This window comes from Malus domestica, chromosome 10 (genome assembly GCF_042453785.1).
Source record: "Malus domestica chromosome 10, GDT2T_hap1".
NCBI lineage: Eukaryota > Viridiplantae > Streptophyta > Magnoliopsida > Rosales > Rosaceae > Malus > Malus domestica.
The window spans coordinates 42,361,392-42,383,423 of NC_091670.1; the positions used below are offsets into that span (position 1 = coordinate 42,361,392).

A 22,032-nucleotide genomic window follows, 5' to 3' on the forward strand; every position below is an offset into this window, starting at 1 on the left:
GTTGGCTTCCCCACTCACCACACCACGCTTATTTATTTGCCCCAAGTGGCAACTCATTTTTAAATCTGTCACCATGAATTCCTTTATAAACAATTAAACACGCTACTGGTAATCAGTAAAAGGCTAGCCAATAATAAGCTATTTGGTGGCCGACTGCCGTTAATGATGAATCTGGTATATCCACACCAGCCAAATAATGTGTAAAATATATAATAACAAAGCGTTTGTAGCTTGGTTGGTTAAAAATATTCATTTTTACAACATATTTACGAGTTTGGTTCTCCCTTTTCAACTATGGTTGCTTTGCTTGGCTTGAAAAAAAATGTAGTGGTTGGCAAGAGGGAAGAATTTCATCAAAGCCTGAAACTTTGCATCCCTAGAATTGCCCTTTTGACTTTCAATTTAGGTTTATGTCCTTATAATCTTATAAAACTTGCCAAGTTAGCCACTCCGATCAAATGTACCAACTTTTCAGCAAACTGAGAATTACTTTTGATTATTTAAGAGTAACGTTTTAAAGATAATCAAAAGACACATCACTAAATTAAAAGTCAAAAAGACAAATTGAAAAAATGTTACGAGAATGAAAGAGACATGCACGATGCATCTATGATTCGATTGTTAACCTAACGTGATCTGCATGATGACTCCAAACAGTCGAATTGGAGAACCAATGTAAATAGTATAGTTTACAAATTTACTATTTCATCCTATATGTGGTTGGAATTACAAATGAAGGACTGTGTAGTTTTTTAATTTTTAATTTTGGACCCAAAACATTATCACGTAACGAAGGAGGACCATTTCTCCTCTTTCGTCCTTCTTCAATAACCAAACTGACACGTTCTTCCCAAAGCTTTCGACTTTAACCACACTGTGCTTACCCACCAAAACAAAAACTCCAGAAAGATGATTCAGCTGCTGTTCGTAGTGATTTTATCAGAAATGGTTCTGATACTGGCGTTTTTGTTCAGGACCCCCTTCAGGAAGCTGGTGATTTTGGGGCTGGATCAGATCAAGCGCGGCCGCGGCCCCGTCGTGGTGAAGACGGTGGCGGCGACGGTGTTTGTGGTGCTGATGACCAACGTTTACAGCATAGTTAAGATCAGAGGGAGCCGGATCGACAAAGCTGCTGTTCTTAGTCCCACTGACCAGGTCCTCATGATCAAGCACCTTCTCGACGCCACTCTCATGGGTAATTTTCAATCTTATGAAATTTTTTTTTTCAGTTTTTGTGGTGGGTTAATTGCTAGAACTTAATTGCTATCTGGTTACTTCTTGATTTTTTGGGTTTAGTGACATAATCTCTGATAATTTTGATTCTGGTGTGGAATTCTTGAATGTGCATTTTCTTTTTGTTATTGTTTAACTTTTGGTTTTTGTGAATTGTGGTTGGAATGTGGTTGCTTTGATGGATTTGGGAATGAGATGGATGATGAAAGATTGCAACTTTTTGCCTTCCTATATTCAAATCACTGTTTCATTGATGGCACTAACTTGTAAGGGAAAGTAAATAGCTAGGTTTTCTAGATCTTAATTAGTTGTTCTGAGAACCTGTTTTCGAGAAATCAAATTCGAGGCATTATGGTGTTATAGTGGCCTGGTTCTGAGTTCTGTGGCTTTCAGATTAATTATGTACACAGGCTGTCGAAAATTGTGTGCGCAAATTGCTCACAAAGAGTTTCATATTCCCCGATATTACCCATGATCTGATAGAAATATTTCACTTATTACTGTTGGTGAGGAACATTTGGGAACTTTAACGAAAAGCTCCCGGTACTGTTCATTTTAACGAAAAATCACATTTTTACACTAAAAAGTCAAACCTGATACTTTACCCTTTATTTTGTTCTGATTGTTAAAACTCAAAGTTTTCAAACTCTTTCCATTAGTTTTCCTGGAACATTTTGTAACTTGAGATGTAATTCTCAGAGGTAATGGTGAATTCTGTGTCTTGTTCACCTTGCTGCCGTCTATGATTAATGTCTGAAATGGGCCTACTTACCACCATACAGCCCTTTTGAGCAAGAAACTGAGCTCTTTTTTCGTTTAGTTAAGTTGGCAGGTTAAATGCTAAAGTAGTTTGTAGAGGAAACCAATAGGTCCTTCTATCTGGAAATAGCATTGATATTGTAGACAGCAATGTGATCATATCAGCTGCACTTTGTTTGTATCGGTTGTATCAGCACAGTATTTTATTTGCTGCTCCTTTTCTTTGTTAAATGCAAGTTTCAGTTTTCATTAAGTCATCAGTGTATGGTTAGATATTAAATGACACCCGTGAAAAACAGATATGATGTCCTTTATTTGTACTCTTAAAGAGTAGCTAATGTTAATTGAGTTTTGAATTGATTTTTGTTCACTCCATTGTTCCCCTGCCTCGTCGGTATGATGAGGATGAAATGAGAATCAATCTAATCATGTCCTACATGTTTAATTAACTTTTAAGTGGATTCGCACGCTCCTTACCCCTTTTCCCCGATATTTATAGTAGCTTTCACTTGCTGACAGTAAAAGATAATTACCTAGCTGAACCGTCCTTAATAACCCATGTTGTGAATTGCATTGTGGTTATGTTGCTACAATTTCTGTATACGAGATGTTCATTTCGGTGGGGAGTTTCATGTTTCATGAATTCCTATTGCTTACTGAGAGTGATAATCTTGTCAGTCGTTGACTCATTTGCATCTCCCACTTGCAGGATGCTCCCTATTTCTTGCTCTTATGATAGACAGACTACACCACTACATTAGAGAACTTCGTATACGAAGAAAGGGCATGGAAGCCCTTAAGAAACAGAACAGAGGATCTGAGGATGGAAAATCTAGCAGTTTGGATAAGATGAAAGTCTTGGAGAATGAGATGGCTACATTGCATACGAGACTCAAACAACTAGAATCTGAAATCGAGACAAAGACGAAAGATGTCCATACTGCAGAGTCCAGCATCCTTGCTCTAAGGAAACAATCGGAAGGGTTTCTTCTCGAGTATGATCGTTTACTTGAAGAAAACCAAAACTTAAAGCATCAGTTGCAGTCAGTTGACTGGAAAATATCACGTTCAGGTAGCAAGAAAGATTCATAAAGGATTTTAACCACATTTTGAGATTTTTAATTTGTTATTTAATTTCACAGAAGTTGTTCGTGAGTGTTTTAAGATGGGTTTATTAATTACATTTAATTTGTCATATATGCTAATTCTGAGGGGTGAGAGAGAGAGGCTCACCACTTTGTACGGCTAATGTAACTAAAAGTTGAGTGTTGAAGTATAATCGATAAAATTATTCAGTTTTGTCTTGATAAACTGTGATATATTTTCATGCCATCGATTAATGATATGGTTTTTTTTTTTCTCTAATTTTTCTATTCCCAATTCCTTAAACCTTCCAAGGTGGAAGGGATAAGTTATCTTTGTGTCTAATTCATTTGCAAGTTAACATCCATTTCCTGCCTTAACGTTATAGTAAATATCGAATCCGATCCCATATAATATATGTTACTCAGTTGGAGAGACTTACACATATCCGACACGCCACAAAGGTGCATTGAGACTTTCTCATGCTGTAGTACTTATTTACCTTTGGCTAAGAGTGCATACAAACGTATGTATTACCCATTCCCTCATGTTAAGCCACACTGATTCTCATACAATTAACAATAACACCCATACATTTCATCTGAATGATACATTTCTTGTTATATTAGAGAGCATTAAAAACCAGAACTGGGCAATACACAAACACTACAAGTAATATACGTTCTTTGTCTGTTCATGTTTGCATGGCTTCATGATCACAGGTTTCTGAATACTTCATAAATAACCGCTGAACTTCACATTGCAACTTGATTCTTTTTGTACTACTGTAATTCATGGAAGTATCTCCAAATATCCATTGGATTAAACAATTATTTATGTTAAAATATTCAGGGGACATTTTACCAAATGAAGGAATCACGAGAAACAAGCAAACTTAATTAGATAAACTCACGGTGCCGATTTAGTCACTTTCATTGGATTTGAAAATATCCTGTGAATTGCCTAAGGCTATTGATATTTTTACCTTCGTGGGGATAACTTGTTTGCAGACTTGAGAGGAAGCGTAGAAAGGATTTCATACCAGAAAGAAATTTATTTTATCATAATTCAAGAACTTGAGGTAGGATACTTGGCTGACAACAAACTGCTCTTGGATATTAATCCATTTTCAGTTACCAATTGGAATGTATCGTCCATTTTCATGTAGAAGAGCCACATCGTTCCTTTAACAGTATAGACATGCAAGGCTGATAATAAAATGCATAGTACCTAAACAAGATAATACAGAAGCAAGACTGATACCTAAACAAGATAAGACAGCAGCAAGGATGCATGCCTATGCCTTCAGTCTTCCTCTCCATACATCAAATCCGGCTTGTATTGGTGCAGTGCCATAAGCATTATATTTTCATGAGCTTCAAAAGCGCACATCAAATCCTAGTCAATTACATGTGCCCAACGTCTTGCAAAAACAAACAACTTTCTGAATTGATTACATAAAGTAACTTTGTAGTAAATAAAAAAACATAGTAACATGAGTGAAGTGTTTTGCTATGTTCCGCACAGTAATCAGATACTACACTACCCATTCAGATTGACAATTCCACATATATATATATCCTTCTTACTTGAACCCATGTAGGCATTCCCCAGCAAGGCCTTCCACGGCGGGATAGAAGCATCAATTCCATGAGATAAAAAGACTCTAGATCCATGAGCAAAAAAAAGTGATTCCCTCGAATCATTTTCTCTAGAAGATGCCTAACAAAAAATGTCTTCCGTGATATTATGGTTTCTGAAGTCATCATAGAATGGTGGTTTCGCAGCAAATACTTTGCAAATCTATGAAATAAATAAACAAGTATGCAAGTATAATTATTAAGAAGCAATAAATATCGACTCAAAAGGTAACGCATAAACAATTCAAAACCCAACTTATAGTTTGACTCCAAACAAATAAACAAATCATTAAGTATCTGAAGAAGTGTTCCTCTAAACAGGGGCTTCAACGCCTTACGTAAATCATTTATATCATTAGCATCATCATCTGTTATATGAGCATCCTTACGGTGTAAGGTTACAACTCTCCTACCATTCCAAAATAAGTTTTCTAAGCGAATGTTCAAATGATGATCCACTGGAATAGTAGGAGAATGGTAACCTTACACCGTAAGGATGCTCATATAGCGAATGATGATGCTGATGATATAAATGATTTACGTAAGGCGCTACAGCCCCTGTTTGGAGGAACATTTTCTCAGATACTTAATGATTTGTTTATTTGTTTGGAGTCAAACATGCAAGTTGGGAATTGAATTGTTTATTGCGTTAACTTTTGAGTAGATATTTATTGCTTTTTATAATTATACTTGCATAATTGTTTATTTATTTCATAGATCTATAAAGAATTTGCTGCGAAACCACCATTCTCTGATGACTTCAGATGTCAGAATATCACGAAGGGTATTTTTTGTTAGGCATCTCCTAGAGAAAAGGATTTTAGGGAATCACTTTTTTTTTGCTAACTATGTTGTACCTGCTCATGGATATAGAGTCTTTCTATCTCATGGAATTAATGCTTCTATTCCGCCGTGGAATGTCTTGCTAAGGAATGCCTACATGGGTTCAAGTAGAAAGGATACATATATGTGGAATCGTCAATCTGAATGCGCAGTACAATATTTGATTACTGCACGCAACATAGCAGATCACTTCACTCATGTTAGTATGCTTTTTTTTAACTGCGAAGTTACTTTCGGTATTTTTATGTAATCAATTCAGAAAATTGTTTGTTTTTACAGGATGTTGAGGCACACGTAATTGACAGGGATTTGACATGCGCTTTTGAAGCTCATGAAAATATCATGCTTATGGCACTGCACCAATACAAGCCAGATTTGATGTATGGTGAGGAAGAGTGAAGGTATAGGCATGCATCCATGTTGCTATCTTATCTTGTTTAGATACTTGTTTAGATACTTTGCATTATTGTTTTTACAATCAATCTTGCTACTGTCTTATCTTGTTTAGGTACTATGCATTTTATTATCAGCCTTGCATGTCTACATGAAAATGGACGATACATTCCAATTGGTAACTGAAAATGGATTAATATCCAAGAGCAGTTTGTTGTCAGCCAAGTATCCTAGCTCAAGTTCTTGAATTATGATAAAATAAATTTCTTTCTGGTATGAATTAATATCCAAGACCGTTAACTGTATAGGCATGCATCCATGTTGCTATCTTATCTTGTTTAGGTACTTCGCATTATTGTTTTTACGATCAGTCTTGCTACTGTCTTATCTTGTTTAGGTACTATACATCTTACGATCAGGGTTGAGTGATAAATGAAGTAACAAGTAGACATTTGCAATCAAACAAAATACAAAGGATTGAGTCATGTACCGACTTAAGACCCAACAAGTGCATTGAGACAAGGGTGCCCTCTGCCTTGTAAAGACAAAATAACTGTTAGCGGTCGGATCTACTGATTTTGAGGCATAACATAAATAATAGCATCATTCTTCAGTGTTTAACCTTAATCTCAAATAAAAGAAAATACTTAGGAAGATCAAATTTAACACAAGACCATATATACCTTGGGTGGCAGGGGAAAAACATATATTGTTATATGTTTAAACCGCTCACACAATTCAGGAAAGAATGGATGTATCCATTTAGAGGCTGCACTGCCCATTGCCCATTGACCAACAAGTAAGTAAATTCATTACTTGGAAAATAAAAGAAACAAAAATGACCATTCATATAATGATGATCAAATGCAACAACAAAAATGAAAGTAAATTCATGGATCACGACTTAGACTTACTTTTCTTGCAACCACAAGCCGTGAAGTAGAGAACCGATGGAAGGCGTTCATCTATCTCAATAATAAAAATGATTGAATTAGAAAAATATATATAGAATAAAACCACAAATTATTCAACGAGGTTTGGTGCAGAGAGAATCTTAAAAATGTTGTAAAATCGGCGATATGTGCAGTGGAATAAATGAAATAAGACACAATATTTACGAATTATCTCTATAGTCAATGTGACTGGAGTAAGTTTTCAGAACATCAGTGGTGTTTTCATTTATAATCTGAAATAATGAGAGTACAAATATAACTCTCTCCATTCTCTCATCTCTTCTTCCTCTCCTATTTCCTCATCTCTTCTTTCTCTCTTCTTCCTTTCTTTGATGTTGTTTCATAATTCCCTCTTCTTCCTCTCTTTGATGTTGTTTCATAATTCCCTCTCTTCTTGATGTGTGTTCTTCCTTTTACACTATGATCTTCCATATATAGGCAAATGAATGGATAAGATGTTAAATCAAAATCTATCACACTTAATGTTTTTACCTACTACATTTATTAATCTTTTACCTAACCAAACCTACTACTCCCACACTTACTACACCTATTAATCCTTTACCTAACCAAACCTCCTACTCTCACTAAATACATCCAATATTTACAACAAAAAATTAATACCTTTACAGTGCCCTGTCATAAGTTCATAACCAAATGCAGTATTAAAGAGGACAGTGTTTGGTGGATATGGACGTGGAGGTACTGTATCAGCTAGAGGACCTGAATCCAAATCATTTTTTCCTTTTTTTTTTTTGGTTCCTCATTTTTGGGCAACGATTCCAAATCCGATTCCCCAGTTTGAATCGAATATATTTGTTTTTCGTCGGAGGGATCGTCGGTGTTGGAGAGAATGAAGAGAATAGGATGGAATAATCGATGAACAGGGTAGGGTTTGGGTAGGATTAGAAACAAATGAACTTTAACGAAAAACTCCGGTACGGTTTATTTTAACGAAAAACCACATTTTTACAATAAAAAATCAATTCTGATACTATTTACTTTACTTTTTATTTTGTCATTATAGTCAAAACTCGAAGTTTTCAAATTATTTTTATTAGTTTTCCTTGGAAACAGTGTGCATACGACGGTGGAGGAGAACACCAACACCAGCACGGCCGCATCAAAAACCCTAAATTCCTCTTCGCCATTCTCCGCCTCTCTCTTCCGCTTCTCTTTCTTTTGGGTGTTTTCTATCAAGTATTTATTGTCTCTACCCATATAGAGGTAGGCAAGAGCTGCTTCTGACTGCTTTGGGCTGGGCTTATTGGGCCCTTTTTTCTAGAATTTGCCCAGCCCCAACACATATTTGAGGTTTCAAATCTTCTACCCAACAAATAAGTTCGCCAGACAATCCAACCTCATATTTGAACAATTGTCCCCAATATTAATAGAATCCAAGATTGAGCGGTAATTTTCAAACTCGATATTCATGAAATTCAATTTTAAGACCTTTCATTACAAGTGAAAAGAAAACTACCACTAGATCATTGCGAAATGACTTATTTTATTTAAGAAAAGCAAGCTATACGAAATGGTTTAAATTTGCAACATGACTCAAGGGCACCTTGTCGTATGAATTCACCTTTTACCCTTGAAGCATAGTTCGGTTCTAGAAATAGTGTATTTTTGCACTACTTTTCTTGAAAAAAAAAAAAAAAAAAAACTAGTTCGTTAACTATGTAGTGTGGATACTAAATTGCCTAGGAAAAAACTAAAATATCAACTTTAGTTCTCTCCCTCTCCTCTGTGCGGCTCACCTCTCTTCCACGAGAGAAGGGGAAATACAACAATAACAACCAAACTTTTATCTCACTAAATGGTGTGGCTATATAAATCCTAGAACGTCACTGCGTTTTGTTTTTTCCGCCAAGCCTTTCATTAACAAGGGGAAATAAGAGAGAAAATTTAAAAAAAAATATCCGGCTTCCGCTAGGAAAAAAGAAAAGGAATGAAAAATGCAAAACCAGGGTTTTACCTAAGAAGAAAAAAAAAGGAAACAAATTAAAGCAGTCAATAGCTCGATTCTTGACATATATTTCGGATTCTGCTTGGAAGTTAAAGGAAAAGGAATGAAAAATCCCTTACTTCCAAACCAACTTACCCAAAAGCCTAAGTTGATGATAACCTATGTGTATATATACACTACATACCCACTCTATTTGTATGAGAAACCCATCCATCCTAAGGGTTCTCTCTTTGCTGAAGCTTTCTGGGGATATCACCCATGGAGCTTTTAACGTTCACTAGCATGTTCGGCCTGAACTTGGGCGTGCTCCAGTTTCTCTTCTTCGTGCACTACGTCACGATGATCCAGACACCTTTCGAGCGCGTCATCAGTTACTACAGCCTGCTCCTCGACTTCACTCTCATCGGTAATGTTCGTTTTGTTTTTTATACGTATAAACTGACATAATTTAAATTTTTAGACTGGATCGATTTTCTCTTCTTTCAAGTTATTTTGCACTATTTAATTTGTTTTTATTAGATATTAATACGTTTAAGTTCCTCGTGTACAGGGTTCTTCCTAGTCCTTGATTTCGTTCTACACCGAGTATGCGAGGATGTCAAAAAACTTCACAGACAAACGAAATTGATGGGGGAACTGCGCAACAGACTTGAAGAAAACAATAATCGCTTGCTTGAGGAGAAAGAAAACCAACTGCAATCGTTGAGCGCAAAGCTCGACCTAGCTGAATCCGAGCTAGAGACCAAAAGAAGAGATGTTTCTGATCTAAGAAACGCATTTGGGGAATTGCTTGTTGAGCAAGGTGTGGTGGTTGCAGAAAACAAACGTCTACACGAGTGGTTGGAATCGGAAGATATGTTTGTCGAGTTTGATCGCTTGCTTGGGGAGAAAGAGGACCAATTGCGATCCTTGAGAACAACGATCAACAACGCAGAATTGGAGCGCGACGCCAAGGCGAAGGATGCTAATGTTGCAGAAGCCCATGTTCTTGTTCTAAAGAAGTTGTTCGGACAGCTATTTAACGAGCACAGTCTTGTCCTTGAGGAGAATGAGAGTTTAAAGCAGCAGCTGCAGTCGTCATCAGACGCCAAACTGAAACATGATCAATTGGTTGACGAAAACAAGATTTTGAAAACAAAGCTCATTAGCCTCAGCCAAGTAGAATCTGAACTCGAGACCACAACCAAAAACCTGAATGATGCAGAAGCCGATTTAATGAATTTAAGCAACGCATTCGGAGAGTTACTTGACTCGCAAGGTGTTGCAGTCGAGGCAAACCAAAGTTTACAAAAGGAGCTACAATCTTCGGACACAAAGCTCAAACATCTACAACATGAGCTTGAGACAAAGACGAAGGAGATTTGCGCTGCAAAGGACCGCGCGATGGTGCAAGAGAAACAATCCGAAGAGGCTTTCACTGAGTACGGCCGTATGCTTGCGGATAAAGAGGAAGAACTGGAATCGTTGAAAACAAAACTCGACCAACTGCAATTTGAGCTTAATGGTGCAGAAGATGATGTTACTTTTATGAGGAATCTATTTAGACGATTACTTGATGATCAAGATGAGGTACACGAGAAAAATCGAACTTTAAAGAGCTGGTTGCAGGCATCATTCACAGCAGTAAAAAAACTTGAATACGAAATCGCAACAAAGACAGAGGATCTTCGCTCTGCACACGATAAAATTATGGCTGTGAACAACGATTCAGATTATTATTTTCAAGAGTACGTTCGATTACTCGAGGAGAACAAGATCTTAGAAAGCAAAGCGAAGTGGGAGACTGCCAAGCACTCAGAAGGATTGCAGACCTATTGAGTTTTTTTTTTTTTTTTCCTTTCTGTTTTGAGAGCTAGTTTTGGCGCAAAAATTGGCGTTTTAAGATTCATACAGCCGACCCTACTTAATGGCGTAAGGCTTGGTCATTGCTGTTAAGAGCTAGTTTCATTTTTAACATTTTAGTTGTTAATTTCATGGTATTTAAGAATTATGTCATTATTCACATTCTAATTGGTTAATCTATGTTGTCAAGTCTTCCTTTTTTCTTTCATCTTTAAATACATTCACAAACAACCAAAAATTTTTATTTACAAAATTTGGATTTGCAAAAGATACATATTTGTTACATTTAGAGGCCATCCAAGCCTTGCTCTTCCTATGTTTACTGCTAAAGCTAGTAGCATCACTACTAGTATCCTTATTCGGATTCGTATTCGTATTCGGATTCGTATTTGAATACGTATACGTTGGCTCGAAGTAAAAATTATGGGGGCAAAGTAGCGCGAGTTTGAATTGCCGGTTAAGAGGTGAAAAAGCGGTGTGTTTTTGAGCTAAATCTTGATTTTCAATGTTGTTGCTCCTCACATTGACCCAATTATGTTCATCACAAGCCCAATTAGGTACCTCTAACGACGACGTATTGCCTTCGCTCAAGTGTCGGATCCTCTCCTTAGCTGAATAATCCGAACAACCGCTTTCACATGTCGGATCCCGAATCTGGTCCAAATCAAATTCCTCCTCCAACAAACCACGATCCAGTACGGTGGTGGGACTTAGCAAATCATTGGGTGCCTCGAGTAAAAATCCATGCTCCAGAAGCTCAACTGCCGACCACCTCTCCAGTGGGTCCCTGATCAAACACTTGGCGACAAAGTCCCTGCCTTGCTTCGACAGAGAGCTCGGTATCCCCGGCGCATCGCCGGAAAACCCGATTCGGTACAACGCCGATACGGGGTCGCAAACGTCGGGCCACGGAGCCCGCCCGGTGGCCATTTCGATTATTGTGCATCCCAGAGCCCACACGTCGGCGGCAATCCCCTGTTCCTCCCCGCGCGCCACCTCCGGCGCCATGTACAGAGGGGTCCCGCCAATGGGCGACCCACGATCAGAATTTACGCGGCGAGCGCAACCCAAATCGGCGAGCTTCACTTTCGCGCCATTTTCCGCGACCAAAATGTTCTGACACTTGACGTCGCAGTGAGCGATTTGATTGGAATGGAGGTGCTGCAGCCCGAGTAGAATCTGCCTCGCGTAGCACCTTGTCGCCGCCTCGTTCAGGCAACCGCCTTGCCGTCGGATTGCGTCGGAGACAATGCCTCCGGGCGCGTATTCTAAAAATAGATTGTACAAAACGGCACCGTTTTCATTTGAGATGTTGCGACCCTTGTACTGTACTATATAGGGAGAGCTCAACGTGGATAAAATTGTTTGCTCCTTTTGGAGGAATTGGGATTGTGAGAGCTCGGCCGACTTGACTGCGAAAACCTCACCGGAGCGGTGTGACTTGGCGATGGAGACTGTGGCAGAGGAGCCAAGGCCGATGGTTCGGCCTCTTGTCCAATCCATTGAAGATAATAGAGGATTAGACGGGCATAACTACACAAACATTTAGAGGTTATAAGTTTGGCATGTGTTATGTTTGATCAAGGTGGATATATAAGAGTGATCAAGGTGGTGGGTGTGGTGAGTAAAAGTGTGAGTAGTAGTCTTGTGGGTGTGGTTTGCTATGGGGGGTGGCTTTAGCTTGAGGCCAAGTGAGAGAAGCTCATGCCTTCTCAACGAGAATTTTTTAATTGTAACGGGAACATAAGTGGTACATTACATGTTTTAATAGAAATGGAGAAAAATTTTATTTTTTAAGTTATTAACTTTTTAGCACATATATCTCATCATTTGTATAGTAAAACAAAATGTGTCATCCCGTGTACCAGTTATACTGAAAAATCTCTCATTTTCAACAACCTTTCTCACTCTTTCGGCTTTTCGGACCAATGGGCGGCTGCCGTCATCTCTACTTTCATCCGAGTCCTCCACGTGGCAAAAGGGGGCGCTTTTTGGCCGGCGGTTACTTGAGCTTGGCTTTGGGTACGAATAGAATACGGTTAAAGTAAATTACATGCATTTGGGTGAGCTAAGTGGAGTGGCACGTGCTGACGTAGTCCTTACTCATTGGGTACGGATAGAAGGTATGTAGAGAACACGGCACGGTACGTATCCAATTATTTGTATTATAAAACTTGATATACCGGATTGTATTTCTTGCACACTAAAAATGTCTCGAGCAATTGAAGTGGCAGCACCGTGCTGACTCAGTCCTTGCTCATTGGGTACGAATAGAATATGTATGGTATATTCTTGTGTTTGGTGGGATGTAATAAGGCTTAATTATGTAGTAAATATGGATTGACTTTAATTAACGACTCACTTTGGTCTTTCAAAAGTCTCAAATACAATGCCCACTAACAATAGTTAACTCTTTTTCTCATAAGTTGGGTGCATAATTTGTGCCCATTTATTAATAAATTTGGCGAGTTAGGGTATGTTTGGTAAGCCTTGATTAATTAATTAAAAGAAAAACTAACGAAAAATTCAAAAAAAACTTTAGTTTTAATGAAAAATGATAAATAAATTAAAGGTGTAGTGAATAGTACCAGGAAAAGATAAAAATGTGATTTTTCGTTAAAAGTGAACAGTACCTTAAGTGTTTCATTAAAACTCCTTTAATTAAATGGTACAACTTTTTTTAATTAAATTGGGCACGATCTACCCAATCCAAATTATGATAAAAAGATGAGTACTTTTTGGACAACTTTCAAACACCCAAGTATGAGAAATGTTTACAATACACAACCTTATTCTTGCTTTGCAAAGATGCTGTTTTAACGACTCAAACTCGTGCCCTTTTTATCACAAAGGATCATCATTTCCATTACGCTAAGACTCGCCCTCGTTTAGAGTTCAAATCTCATGAATAAAAATTGCTAGAACAATTAATAGTGGCATATTCACTTGGTTGGAATGATTGGTTCATGGCTAAGTAAACATGATGTTTTTTATCCTTAAATTAAAAAATAAAAAAAATAAAAAAAACCCATATAAACAAACGAAAATGGAATGATGCAAGTGAATAAGATAAAAAGTAAAAGGCAGAGGCTTTTGTTTGACTTGGAATGGTGAGTGGATTACGCATAAGAGCATAGGAAAGGAGGTGGACGGTTGGAATGAATAATAGTTTAGTTGTAAAAGCCGCCAAACCAAAACCCCAACTCACCTTCTTACATGCATCCTCTCAATTTCTTCATCTCCTCACACACCAAACACCAAACACCAAACACCAAACCATTTCACCAACCAATCTGGTCGGTCCGTTGGAAACTTAGAATCCACCTAACAAGTGAGTTGCAGTTGACGTTGTCACGTAACCTTTGTCCTTTGCTTTGCTTTGCGTGTGCAAAATATATGCTGTCAATGTCAATGTGCATGCATGAAATATCACGAGTGTGTTTGATCACTCTGTGTGGGGACGTTGTTAGGTACTACCGTACCATCTCAAGTATTTCAACCGTTAGACCTTTATTTAAAAATATAAAAATTTAAAATTTAACGGTTAAAACATCTAGAGTATCTGATATTTCGAAACATCCAAGAATTTTTTGTTGTGTGTGTATGTACCATACCTTGTAATTTACGTCGCTTCCAAGCAACCCTATCATTTTGTTCACATGCCTGCATGCCAGCTACCCTTCTTTATTTTCTTTGCCCTCCTCTTATTTGTCAGCTTTCGGCAAAGCTTTTTAGCCCCACCTTTGTGCTTCGTGAATCATGCATGCTAACAACAAATCGTTTCCTAAACTTGTGTGGCATGCCCAAGTCTAAGAATATTCCTCCATCCTTGGTTTGTTCTCTTTTAATATGGCTGAGTAGTTATGCCTTTCTAAGATACAAACACGCCTTTAAGTACGAACACTTTTAAATGATACATGGATTAGACGGTATAGTAGATACTTGAAGTGATGCTACACCCTGCACATATTAAGTACGAACACTTAAATTGACACATGTATTAGACGGTTTAGTAAACACTTAAAGTGATGTTACCACGCATTAGACGGTATAATAGACACTTGAAGTGAAGCTATACCACTCTTTACAGCTAGATGTATCTTTCGATGATCCATAATAATAGTATATTCAAGTGTCCTTTTTGTACTTGATGGGATAAACATCTCACTCAAAGAGCTTTTTTCAAACATTTTGTATTGAGTACATGTCTTTCGATGAGCCATAATAATGGACTTGGATTGTCTGCCCTCTAATTGTGGTGCCCTCTCTGTGCCCTCCTGTTTTTGTGGTCACGGTTAAGCCACGTCAACATTTTATATTACTATTTCTTTTTGTTTTATTATTTTTATAAAAAAATAATATAAAATATTAACGTGGCTTAATCGTGACCACACAAAACAGGAGGGCACTGAAATGGGAGGGCAGACAATCCAAGTCCCATAATAATAGTATATTCAAGTGTCCGTATTGTACTTGATGAGATAAACATCTCACTCAAAGAGCTTTTTTCAAACATTTTGTATTGAGTACATGTCTGTATTGCAGTCAGTCTCAATAGGTCTTTCAAGGTGAGGCTATCTTGAAGAACCGAAAATTTTATCAAGGGGCTCGTTTAAATTCAACAAATGAATGATTTGCCATATCATGAATTTAACAGCTAAAGCCCTTGACTTTCATATATTACTAGAAAACATTGCACAATTTACTACTGCTCTCAAACTTGTAACAGATGATATATAGAAGCTTACAAACGGTTGTTCTTACAAACACTACGCTTACGCCGACGCCAACGGACACCACAACTTATTTCAAGTTTTAACCACTGGCTTCCCTTTACATACATAAGAGTTACACATATATATTAGGTAAATTTAAGTAAACAAAGATGAGCATGCGCATCAACTAATTTCGAGACGAAGGGTCAATCCCAGAGCCGTTCTTTATGCTGCCTCTGCAAATCCGACTCTCATTTTGCCAGCATCGAACACGGTGTGGTAACGACCCATGAAGATATCTCCCAAGATCCTGCAGTGCACAGCCGCAAAGTAAGAAATCAAAACAAAAGTTTCACCCCCTGTAAAGCACGACAAATGATGAGCTCAAGTGTCGAATAATGTGATCATACCAGAGAGGTCCACGGGGAGGAGGGATATCCATGTTAGTGAACCCGCTTATGCACTGAGCTTGAGAGCCCTCGCCGACCTTAAGGATGTACTGCGCAAACAAACGGATAAATTATCATAAGCGCAAAGGTAGCTTGCACTGCAACTTTAATCACGCAAATTCACACCAAAACTCGCCCGTAAACCCACAGGGAGAGTATACCAGAGAGCATTACATAGGCAATCAGAAGGGATATATGTAAGCATATAGCTAAAGGATAAATTGGGATGTTGCCATACCTCCTCTGGAGTGAGCTCAAAAACTTTACCGCCAATGGTGAAGGAAACGGAAGGCATAGAAGAAAGCTTTCCACAGTCCACAGCTGATTGTCCCAATGGGTTAGGCATTTTTTCACAAAGCTGCGGAGGTATAATATCGTGGAGTCAGAAAGAGAAGCGATGCCAGTAAGAAATTTGAATCAAGTTCCTTGAAATTTCTATACCTCATTGACGTAGTTCAAAATACGATCTTGAGTCAAATTCTGCTTAAGCTGGGTTTGCATCCAGACGACTGCCATCTCACAAGCAGAGCATGAAGCATCATGAGTAATGCCAGAAGACTTGCCGCCGTTCTCATCCACCACGCTTTCAATGCCCATACTGAAAAAATACAACAGTAATCCAATAAGTTTATTACCTAATGAAGACAAGCCCAAGAATAATAATAGCAACTTTTTATGCTGACCTTACACTACGAGTCCCGTCAAAGGTGCACAATCCAATTTGCGAACAAACCTGCTTTGGTTGGGCCTGTTGGAGAAAGTATGCAAACCAAACGAATTATGATCGTCTTCCAGTTGCATGAACAAGGAAAAAAAATGTAAACTAGAATAACGTAAGTCTTGTATTTTACCTCAGCTAAGAGCAAATCAAGAATGGTTTGTCCATACTGGTTAACAACTGCCTTGCATTCCTGGCTAACAACACCACTGGCTCCAATGGCTTGATTTATCAGGGCAACCACAGTCTGCATATATACATATAAACACCGAGAGATTAATCAATAGGGAAATCATCATTACTAATGCAGTTGCAAAACTATGCAACAAACTAACAGACAGTTGCAACACAAACAGAAGCTGGAAGAATATAATAGGCAAAAGTACTTCACGCGATCTATAAACACAAAAACAGTCATGAACATGCTTGTACTTCTCCCTTTCTGGTTGAATCAGAGTATTCAGCCTGAGAAGTTAAGAAGTGAACTGGATCTAGCTAATCAACCAAGCTGGATACAATTATATACACTGAACATGCACCCACCAAAGAATTAATCAACGAGAAATTGAAGTAACAACTAAAATTTGGATTACTTACTGTTGGACCTGCCACAAGAGAAGTTCCAGAGTCTGCAATTGCGTAACAGCCACCAGCACAATATCCTGAACAGCAATATGGTAAAGTCAGAACAATGGGAGTAATACACTTGACGTTCATATATGTGCCCCTCCCGCACACACACACGCACACAAACACACACAAGGGAAAACTAGAAGTGCCACTGGTCCACTGCACACACTTTATGCATCAAGATGGTACATACCACTTGGTTTACCACCAATAAGAACATCGCCCATCTCAAACTGCCAAAGAGAGACACGAGTAATCATATTGGAAAAATAAGAGGTAACATATTAAAAGAAAAAAGAAAGTTATCAGACAGTTCTACACTGGATATAAATGTTTCACTATCAACCTGCCAATAGCCTTTCTTCGTTACTGGAACATACGTGTGTTTGCCCTTATAGTGATTTGGATCAACTCCGCCAAATACAATTTCACCACCTGCTTCTTCTTGTGCATTACGATTGAGCCAAAAGGAAAACACTGGTTCCTTGATAAGACCTTGCTTAATCATGTTGTACCTGAAAGACATTCAGATGTCTCATATCAACCACCGAATGCTGAATTATTCATTTGTTTATTTCCGGAAAAGGAAAAAAAATTGATCAGTGAAAATCAATGCATACCACACTGGGACAGCACCTCCAACCGAAATCTCTTGAAATCCAAGTCCGAATAAGCCATCAAACTTGGCAGCCAAGAATGTGAGACCAGGCTCACTAGTTGCTTCGATAAAATCCTGATAGTTGACAACCAATAACAAGTATAGTTAAATTGAAACACTAGACTGCGAGACGGAAAAGGAGGAGAGTTCAGAATTATGATTACCTGGTTTTTAACAACGATGTCCCCAACTTTAACATTGTCTTCGCTAAAGAAACCTGAAATAGCTCCGGTACCATACTGGATAGAAGCAGAAGTCCCTGCACGGCAGCAAACAAATATTACATCAAACAGTGAACACAACCATATTCCAGAATTCACATGATAAGACATGATTGATTTAGAAACAAATTATCATGGAGCGCAGAATACGAACCATTCTTCTTGTATGTTTTTGATTGGCCCGACTTGTACCTGGCATGGAAGTAGCATGCAAACTGCACCAAAATGCAAAAAAACCATGGTCCTAATGTTTCAAGCCAATCTTTGTACGCATACAAAAGTTTCAAATTTTCAAATTACAGAATAGTACAAACGTTAAAGCTCACCGAGAAATAGCACTTGGATGATGGAACCCACAAGTTCGTGCTACCAGTGTCAAAAATCACAGTGAAGGGCTGAGGGGGAGTGCCAATAGCAATCTCACCATAGTACTGAGCATCCAAGTAGTTCTTTAATGAGACAATATCGACATCCCCTGACTCAGATTCGCCGAGATTCGAAGGGAGACGGTACTTTCTCAATCTATTCTTGGATTCGAGCTGTGCAGCAACCCGGTCATTTGAATCCAATTTCACCCTTTTGAGTCCAATCCTAGACAACCCATCATTGGGTGCAGAGGATACAAGAGAAAACAACAAGCTTGAAAGGAACAGAATTGCCCTGAAGCTGGTTCCCATATTGTCTATAACTTCACCCAAAAAACAACAAATTAAAAGATTAACTCTGAAATTGTTCACAACCATTAGGCATCACAAATGCATGACTTGAATAATACCACATTTTAAATGAAAAGTTTAGCTTAATTAGCAGAAATTCATCTGGGTTTTGTATCGATGAAATTGAGGTTCCACCATAAAACCAATTAGTAATATAGGGAGTAGCTCAAGATCATATAAGCAAATAGCAAACCTTGTGCGGGGGCATGTTGAGAGTTGTCTCAACACAACCCCGCACGTGTGGCCGATTTTCAAGCCTACACGTGGACAACAACTAGGTGACGTGGAGCATGTGTGGCCGTTTGGCTTCACATAAGGATAACCATACTATGATGAAATTGAGGTTCCACTATAAAACCAATTATCGTCTATCAAACTCATGACCTTCGTTCACAATGGAGCAACTTTTCCGTTGCGCTAAAACTCACCATTTTGTATAAAGATTACTAACTCTCTTTTTTTTTTCAATTTTTTAATTTGATTTTTTAATCCCCAGAAGTTTCAAGTTTCACTTTCAATTTCTTTTCTTTACCATAAAATTTCATTTTTCTTAACAAAAACCTTCAAACATGCATTTTGGTCCCAGAATTAGTGAAACAATGAACAAAATTAAAACAATAAATCTAAAAAATAAAATAAAACACACAAATATGCAGACAGGCAACCAAAAAAGCAACATCTGCAGAAAAAATAACACTCAAATGCAAACATACCACCATTTCTCACTATAACGTACAGAATATATAAGAAATTATCCAAATAATGTTAAAAAAAACTAAATTAAAGAAATAATAAGAAAAACTCACCGATTGAATTGTTTGCAGCAGAAAGAGAGCCAGAGAAAAGTTGGTGTGAAGAAACTCGAAGGAAGAAAGTGTTTAAAAATATAGAAAAACAGAGGACCTTCTTCTGCCCGTCACTCTTTGCGTTTACCAGTGGGCCCCAGCTCAGCTGAGTTGGCCTCAACAAGACTTTTAAGCTAAGCCGTCCCATCTACAGCCTTTGAACGGTCGATATTGTGTCAAGGCAGGATGGTCTCCTTTCCGGAGACGCTTTACAAAAATGGACGGTGATTAAGGGGTTAAGAAAAAGATCAGGCGGTGCGAGTGACGTGGGTTGAGAACGACGGGTTTTGGATGGTGCGAGGAAAACGACGCGGGAATATAGAAATTGGGAGTTGCAACGGAACGCTCACGTGTCACAGAAACCACCTGGTTGCCTTGGCACGCGACACCTCTCTCTTGGGGGCCCACCGCGCTTATTGTGGAGGGAAATGGATCTCCGGATTCCTTCCTCCTAATCCATCAAGTCCGGGTATCCGGACCGTTGAAATTTGATCCAACGGTTAAAGTTATTATAACTTTTAAAGTGAGTTCTTATTTTTAATTGTTAAATCAAATTTCAAAGACCCAGATCTCCAAACTTAGTAGATTAAGAAGAAGGAATCCAAAGATGATCAATTTCCATTGTGGAGTGTACACATGAGATTTTCTGTTTGTTTTTGGTCTTCACATGAATTTGGTGTGACTTAGTTCACGTTCCCCTTACACCATATCAACTGAAGTTTTACAATTAAATGCAGTTGCGAGTGTTTTGTTTGGATATGGAACGAATTGTGGAAAACAAAATAGATAATGTGTAGATATATCATTGTATCTAATAAAATACATTGACGTCTGGTTAGGTATAACAAATTCTTGTAAGAATAATACAAAAATAACAAGTTTCGGATTAACTTGCTAACAAATCAGATTATTATCGGGTAACTCGTCAAGAACTCTATTGCTGCTGAGTGCAAGAAAGAAAATGGTAATCTCTTCTCTAATTGCCCGTCACTCTCAAGATATGCAAGCAAATATTGCTAATTGCCCCTCACTCTCACAATATGCAAAAGCTTGAGGACGTTAAAAGTGGAAAGGTGGAAAGTTGATAATTGCTCCTTTTCTGATCCAAAGAGGCTTGAAGCCCACCCTAGATGGGCTCAACAAATTTACCCATTCACATCATTCGAAATAGAATGGGCTTCAAATGCAGAAATCAATGACCCAACACTAGAAAATGGGCTTGGAGGACGATATCCATGATCAACAATTCCATGGACATTGTTACAAACAATTAAATGCTATCCGTGTCAACTCAACTGGAAGCGTTTTGGCTGGGGAAGCATGTTAGCTGTTTCTTAGCGGCACTTGATTTTATTCGAACTTTCCACATGTTTCTAATAAAACTATATATAGGGAAATTTCCTTGAAATTGTTTCGTATTAAATCAGTTTCAAATGATTGAAGGTATGACGTTGACTGGTATTTGATAGTTTTAGGATTGATCAAGTATGGTACAAATAAACTCTAAAACTTTGACCAACTATGATACTTTTTGTAGAATAGTTATGATTTATGAGTACAGTTGCATTTACGATATTTATCAATAAATGAAGTTTATTAATACTCGACTTAACTATTTAAAACAATACTTAAGTGCACTCTCGGAAAATTTTGAATACAACGAACATGTGACCGTGTATTACAATTATGCGTGTTATAATACTTCTATAGCTTATTAATTTTCTTACAAATATAATTAACAAATAACAATGTAAATTCAACATTGCCCAATACCTAGAGACTCTGTCTCACCTTTGCTTCACAATAGAAGAAACAAAATTTTCCAAATAGGCACCTTTCATGCATGGGATTTCTTTTTACTTTATCTTCATTTTTTTTATCCTTTCAGAGTTGAGAAGCCTCACAAAAACATTCAGTCTTCCCCTGATTATCATTGTGTGATTCACCATCGGAAGGAGAACTATGGCTAATTAATTTGTGAGAAAATTGTAGCAATGGTCCTTCAACTTAACTTTAACCCAATTGGAGCGATAGTCCCTCAACAAAAAAATCCATGACCATTGGTCCCTTAAATCATCCAAATATCCAACTATGGTCCTTTCTGTCAACTCCGTCAGAATTTTGTCAAAATAAGTCATGTTGGAATGACCGTTGCTACAGTTAGGTTAAAGGTAAGAGACCATTGCTCCAATTAGGTTTAAATTGAAGGACTATTTCTACAATTGAGTTAAAGTTGAGAGACCATTGCTCCAATTGGGTTAAGTTGAGAGACAATTTCTCAAATTGGGCGGAAATTTAGGGACCCTTCCTACATTTTTTTCTCATTTAGTTTTCCATATTTGTCCTTTGATTCAGCCTCACATGC

At 37.9% G+C, this 22,032-nt stretch overlaps 4 protein-coding genes and 1 long non-coding RNA gene across 6 annotated transcripts; 2 read left to right on the forward strand and 3 right to left on the reverse strand.

Moving 5' to 3' along the window:
* Positions 1-712: 712 nt before the first annotated feature.
* On the forward strand, positions 713-3,287 carry LOC103446736 (uncharacterized). The gene is made up of 2 exons (XM_008385867.4): positions 713-1,195; positions 2,702-3,287. Exons 1-2 carry the CDS (start codon positions 910-912, stop codon positions 3,082-3,084), a joined length of 669 nt encoding a protein of 222 aa, XP_008384089.3. The 5' UTR covers positions 713-909; the 3' UTR covers positions 3,085-3,287.
* Positions 3,288-6,607: 3,320 nt separating this feature from the next.
* On the reverse strand, positions 6,608-7,293 carry LOC103412545 (uncharacterized). Its single transcript, XR_011572215.1, has 2 exons — positions 6,866-7,293; positions 6,608-6,720 (listed from the first exon to the last, which is right to left on the reverse strand). It is a non-coding gene; the product is annotated as an uncharacterized lncRNA (long non-coding RNA).
* Positions 7,294-9,212: 1,919 nt separating this feature from the next.
* Positions 9,213-10,691, forward strand: LOC114827492 (uncharacterized). Its single transcript, XM_029109333.2, has 2 exons — positions 9,213-9,279; positions 9,424-10,691. Exons 1-2 carry the CDS (start codon positions 9,213-9,215, stop codon positions 10,689-10,691), a joined length of 1,335 nt encoding a protein of 444 aa, XP_028965166.2.
* Positions 10,692-10,892: 201 nt separating this feature from the next.
* LOC103412546 (mitogen-activated protein kinase kinase kinase 18-like) lies at positions 10,893-12,288 on the reverse strand. Its single transcript, XM_008351091.4, has one exon. The coding sequence runs from the start codon at positions 12,216-12,218 to the stop codon at positions 10,893-10,895; it is 1,326 nt and encodes a 441-aa protein (XP_008349313.4). The 5' UTR covers positions 12,219-12,288.
* A 3,136-nt stretch (positions 12,289-15,424) lies between these two features.
* On the reverse strand, positions 15,425-19,853 carry LOC103412547 (aspartic proteinase-like). Of its 2 annotated transcripts, none has more exons than XM_029087621.2 (14): positions 19,629-19,853; positions 18,433-18,788; positions 18,261-18,321; positions 18,050-18,144; positions 17,848-17,960; positions 17,574-17,742; positions 17,421-17,460; positions 17,195-17,259; positions 16,731-16,844; positions 16,563-16,627; positions 16,321-16,477; positions 16,118-16,237; positions 15,841-15,929; positions 15,425-15,740 (listed from the first exon to the last, which is right to left on the reverse strand). In XM_029087621.2, exons 1-14 carry the CDS (start codon positions 19,813-19,815, stop codon positions 15,656-15,658), a joined length of 1,716 nt encoding a protein of 571 aa, XP_028943454.2. In that variant the 5' UTR covers positions 19,816-19,853; the 3' UTR covers positions 15,425-15,655. The 2 variants fall into 2 exon arrangements, with proteins under 2 accessions (XP_028943454.2, XP_028943452.2); XM_029087619.2 differs by having other exon boundaries at positions 18,433-18,794.
* Between the last annotated feature and the right edge of the window lie 2,179 nt (positions 19,854-22,032).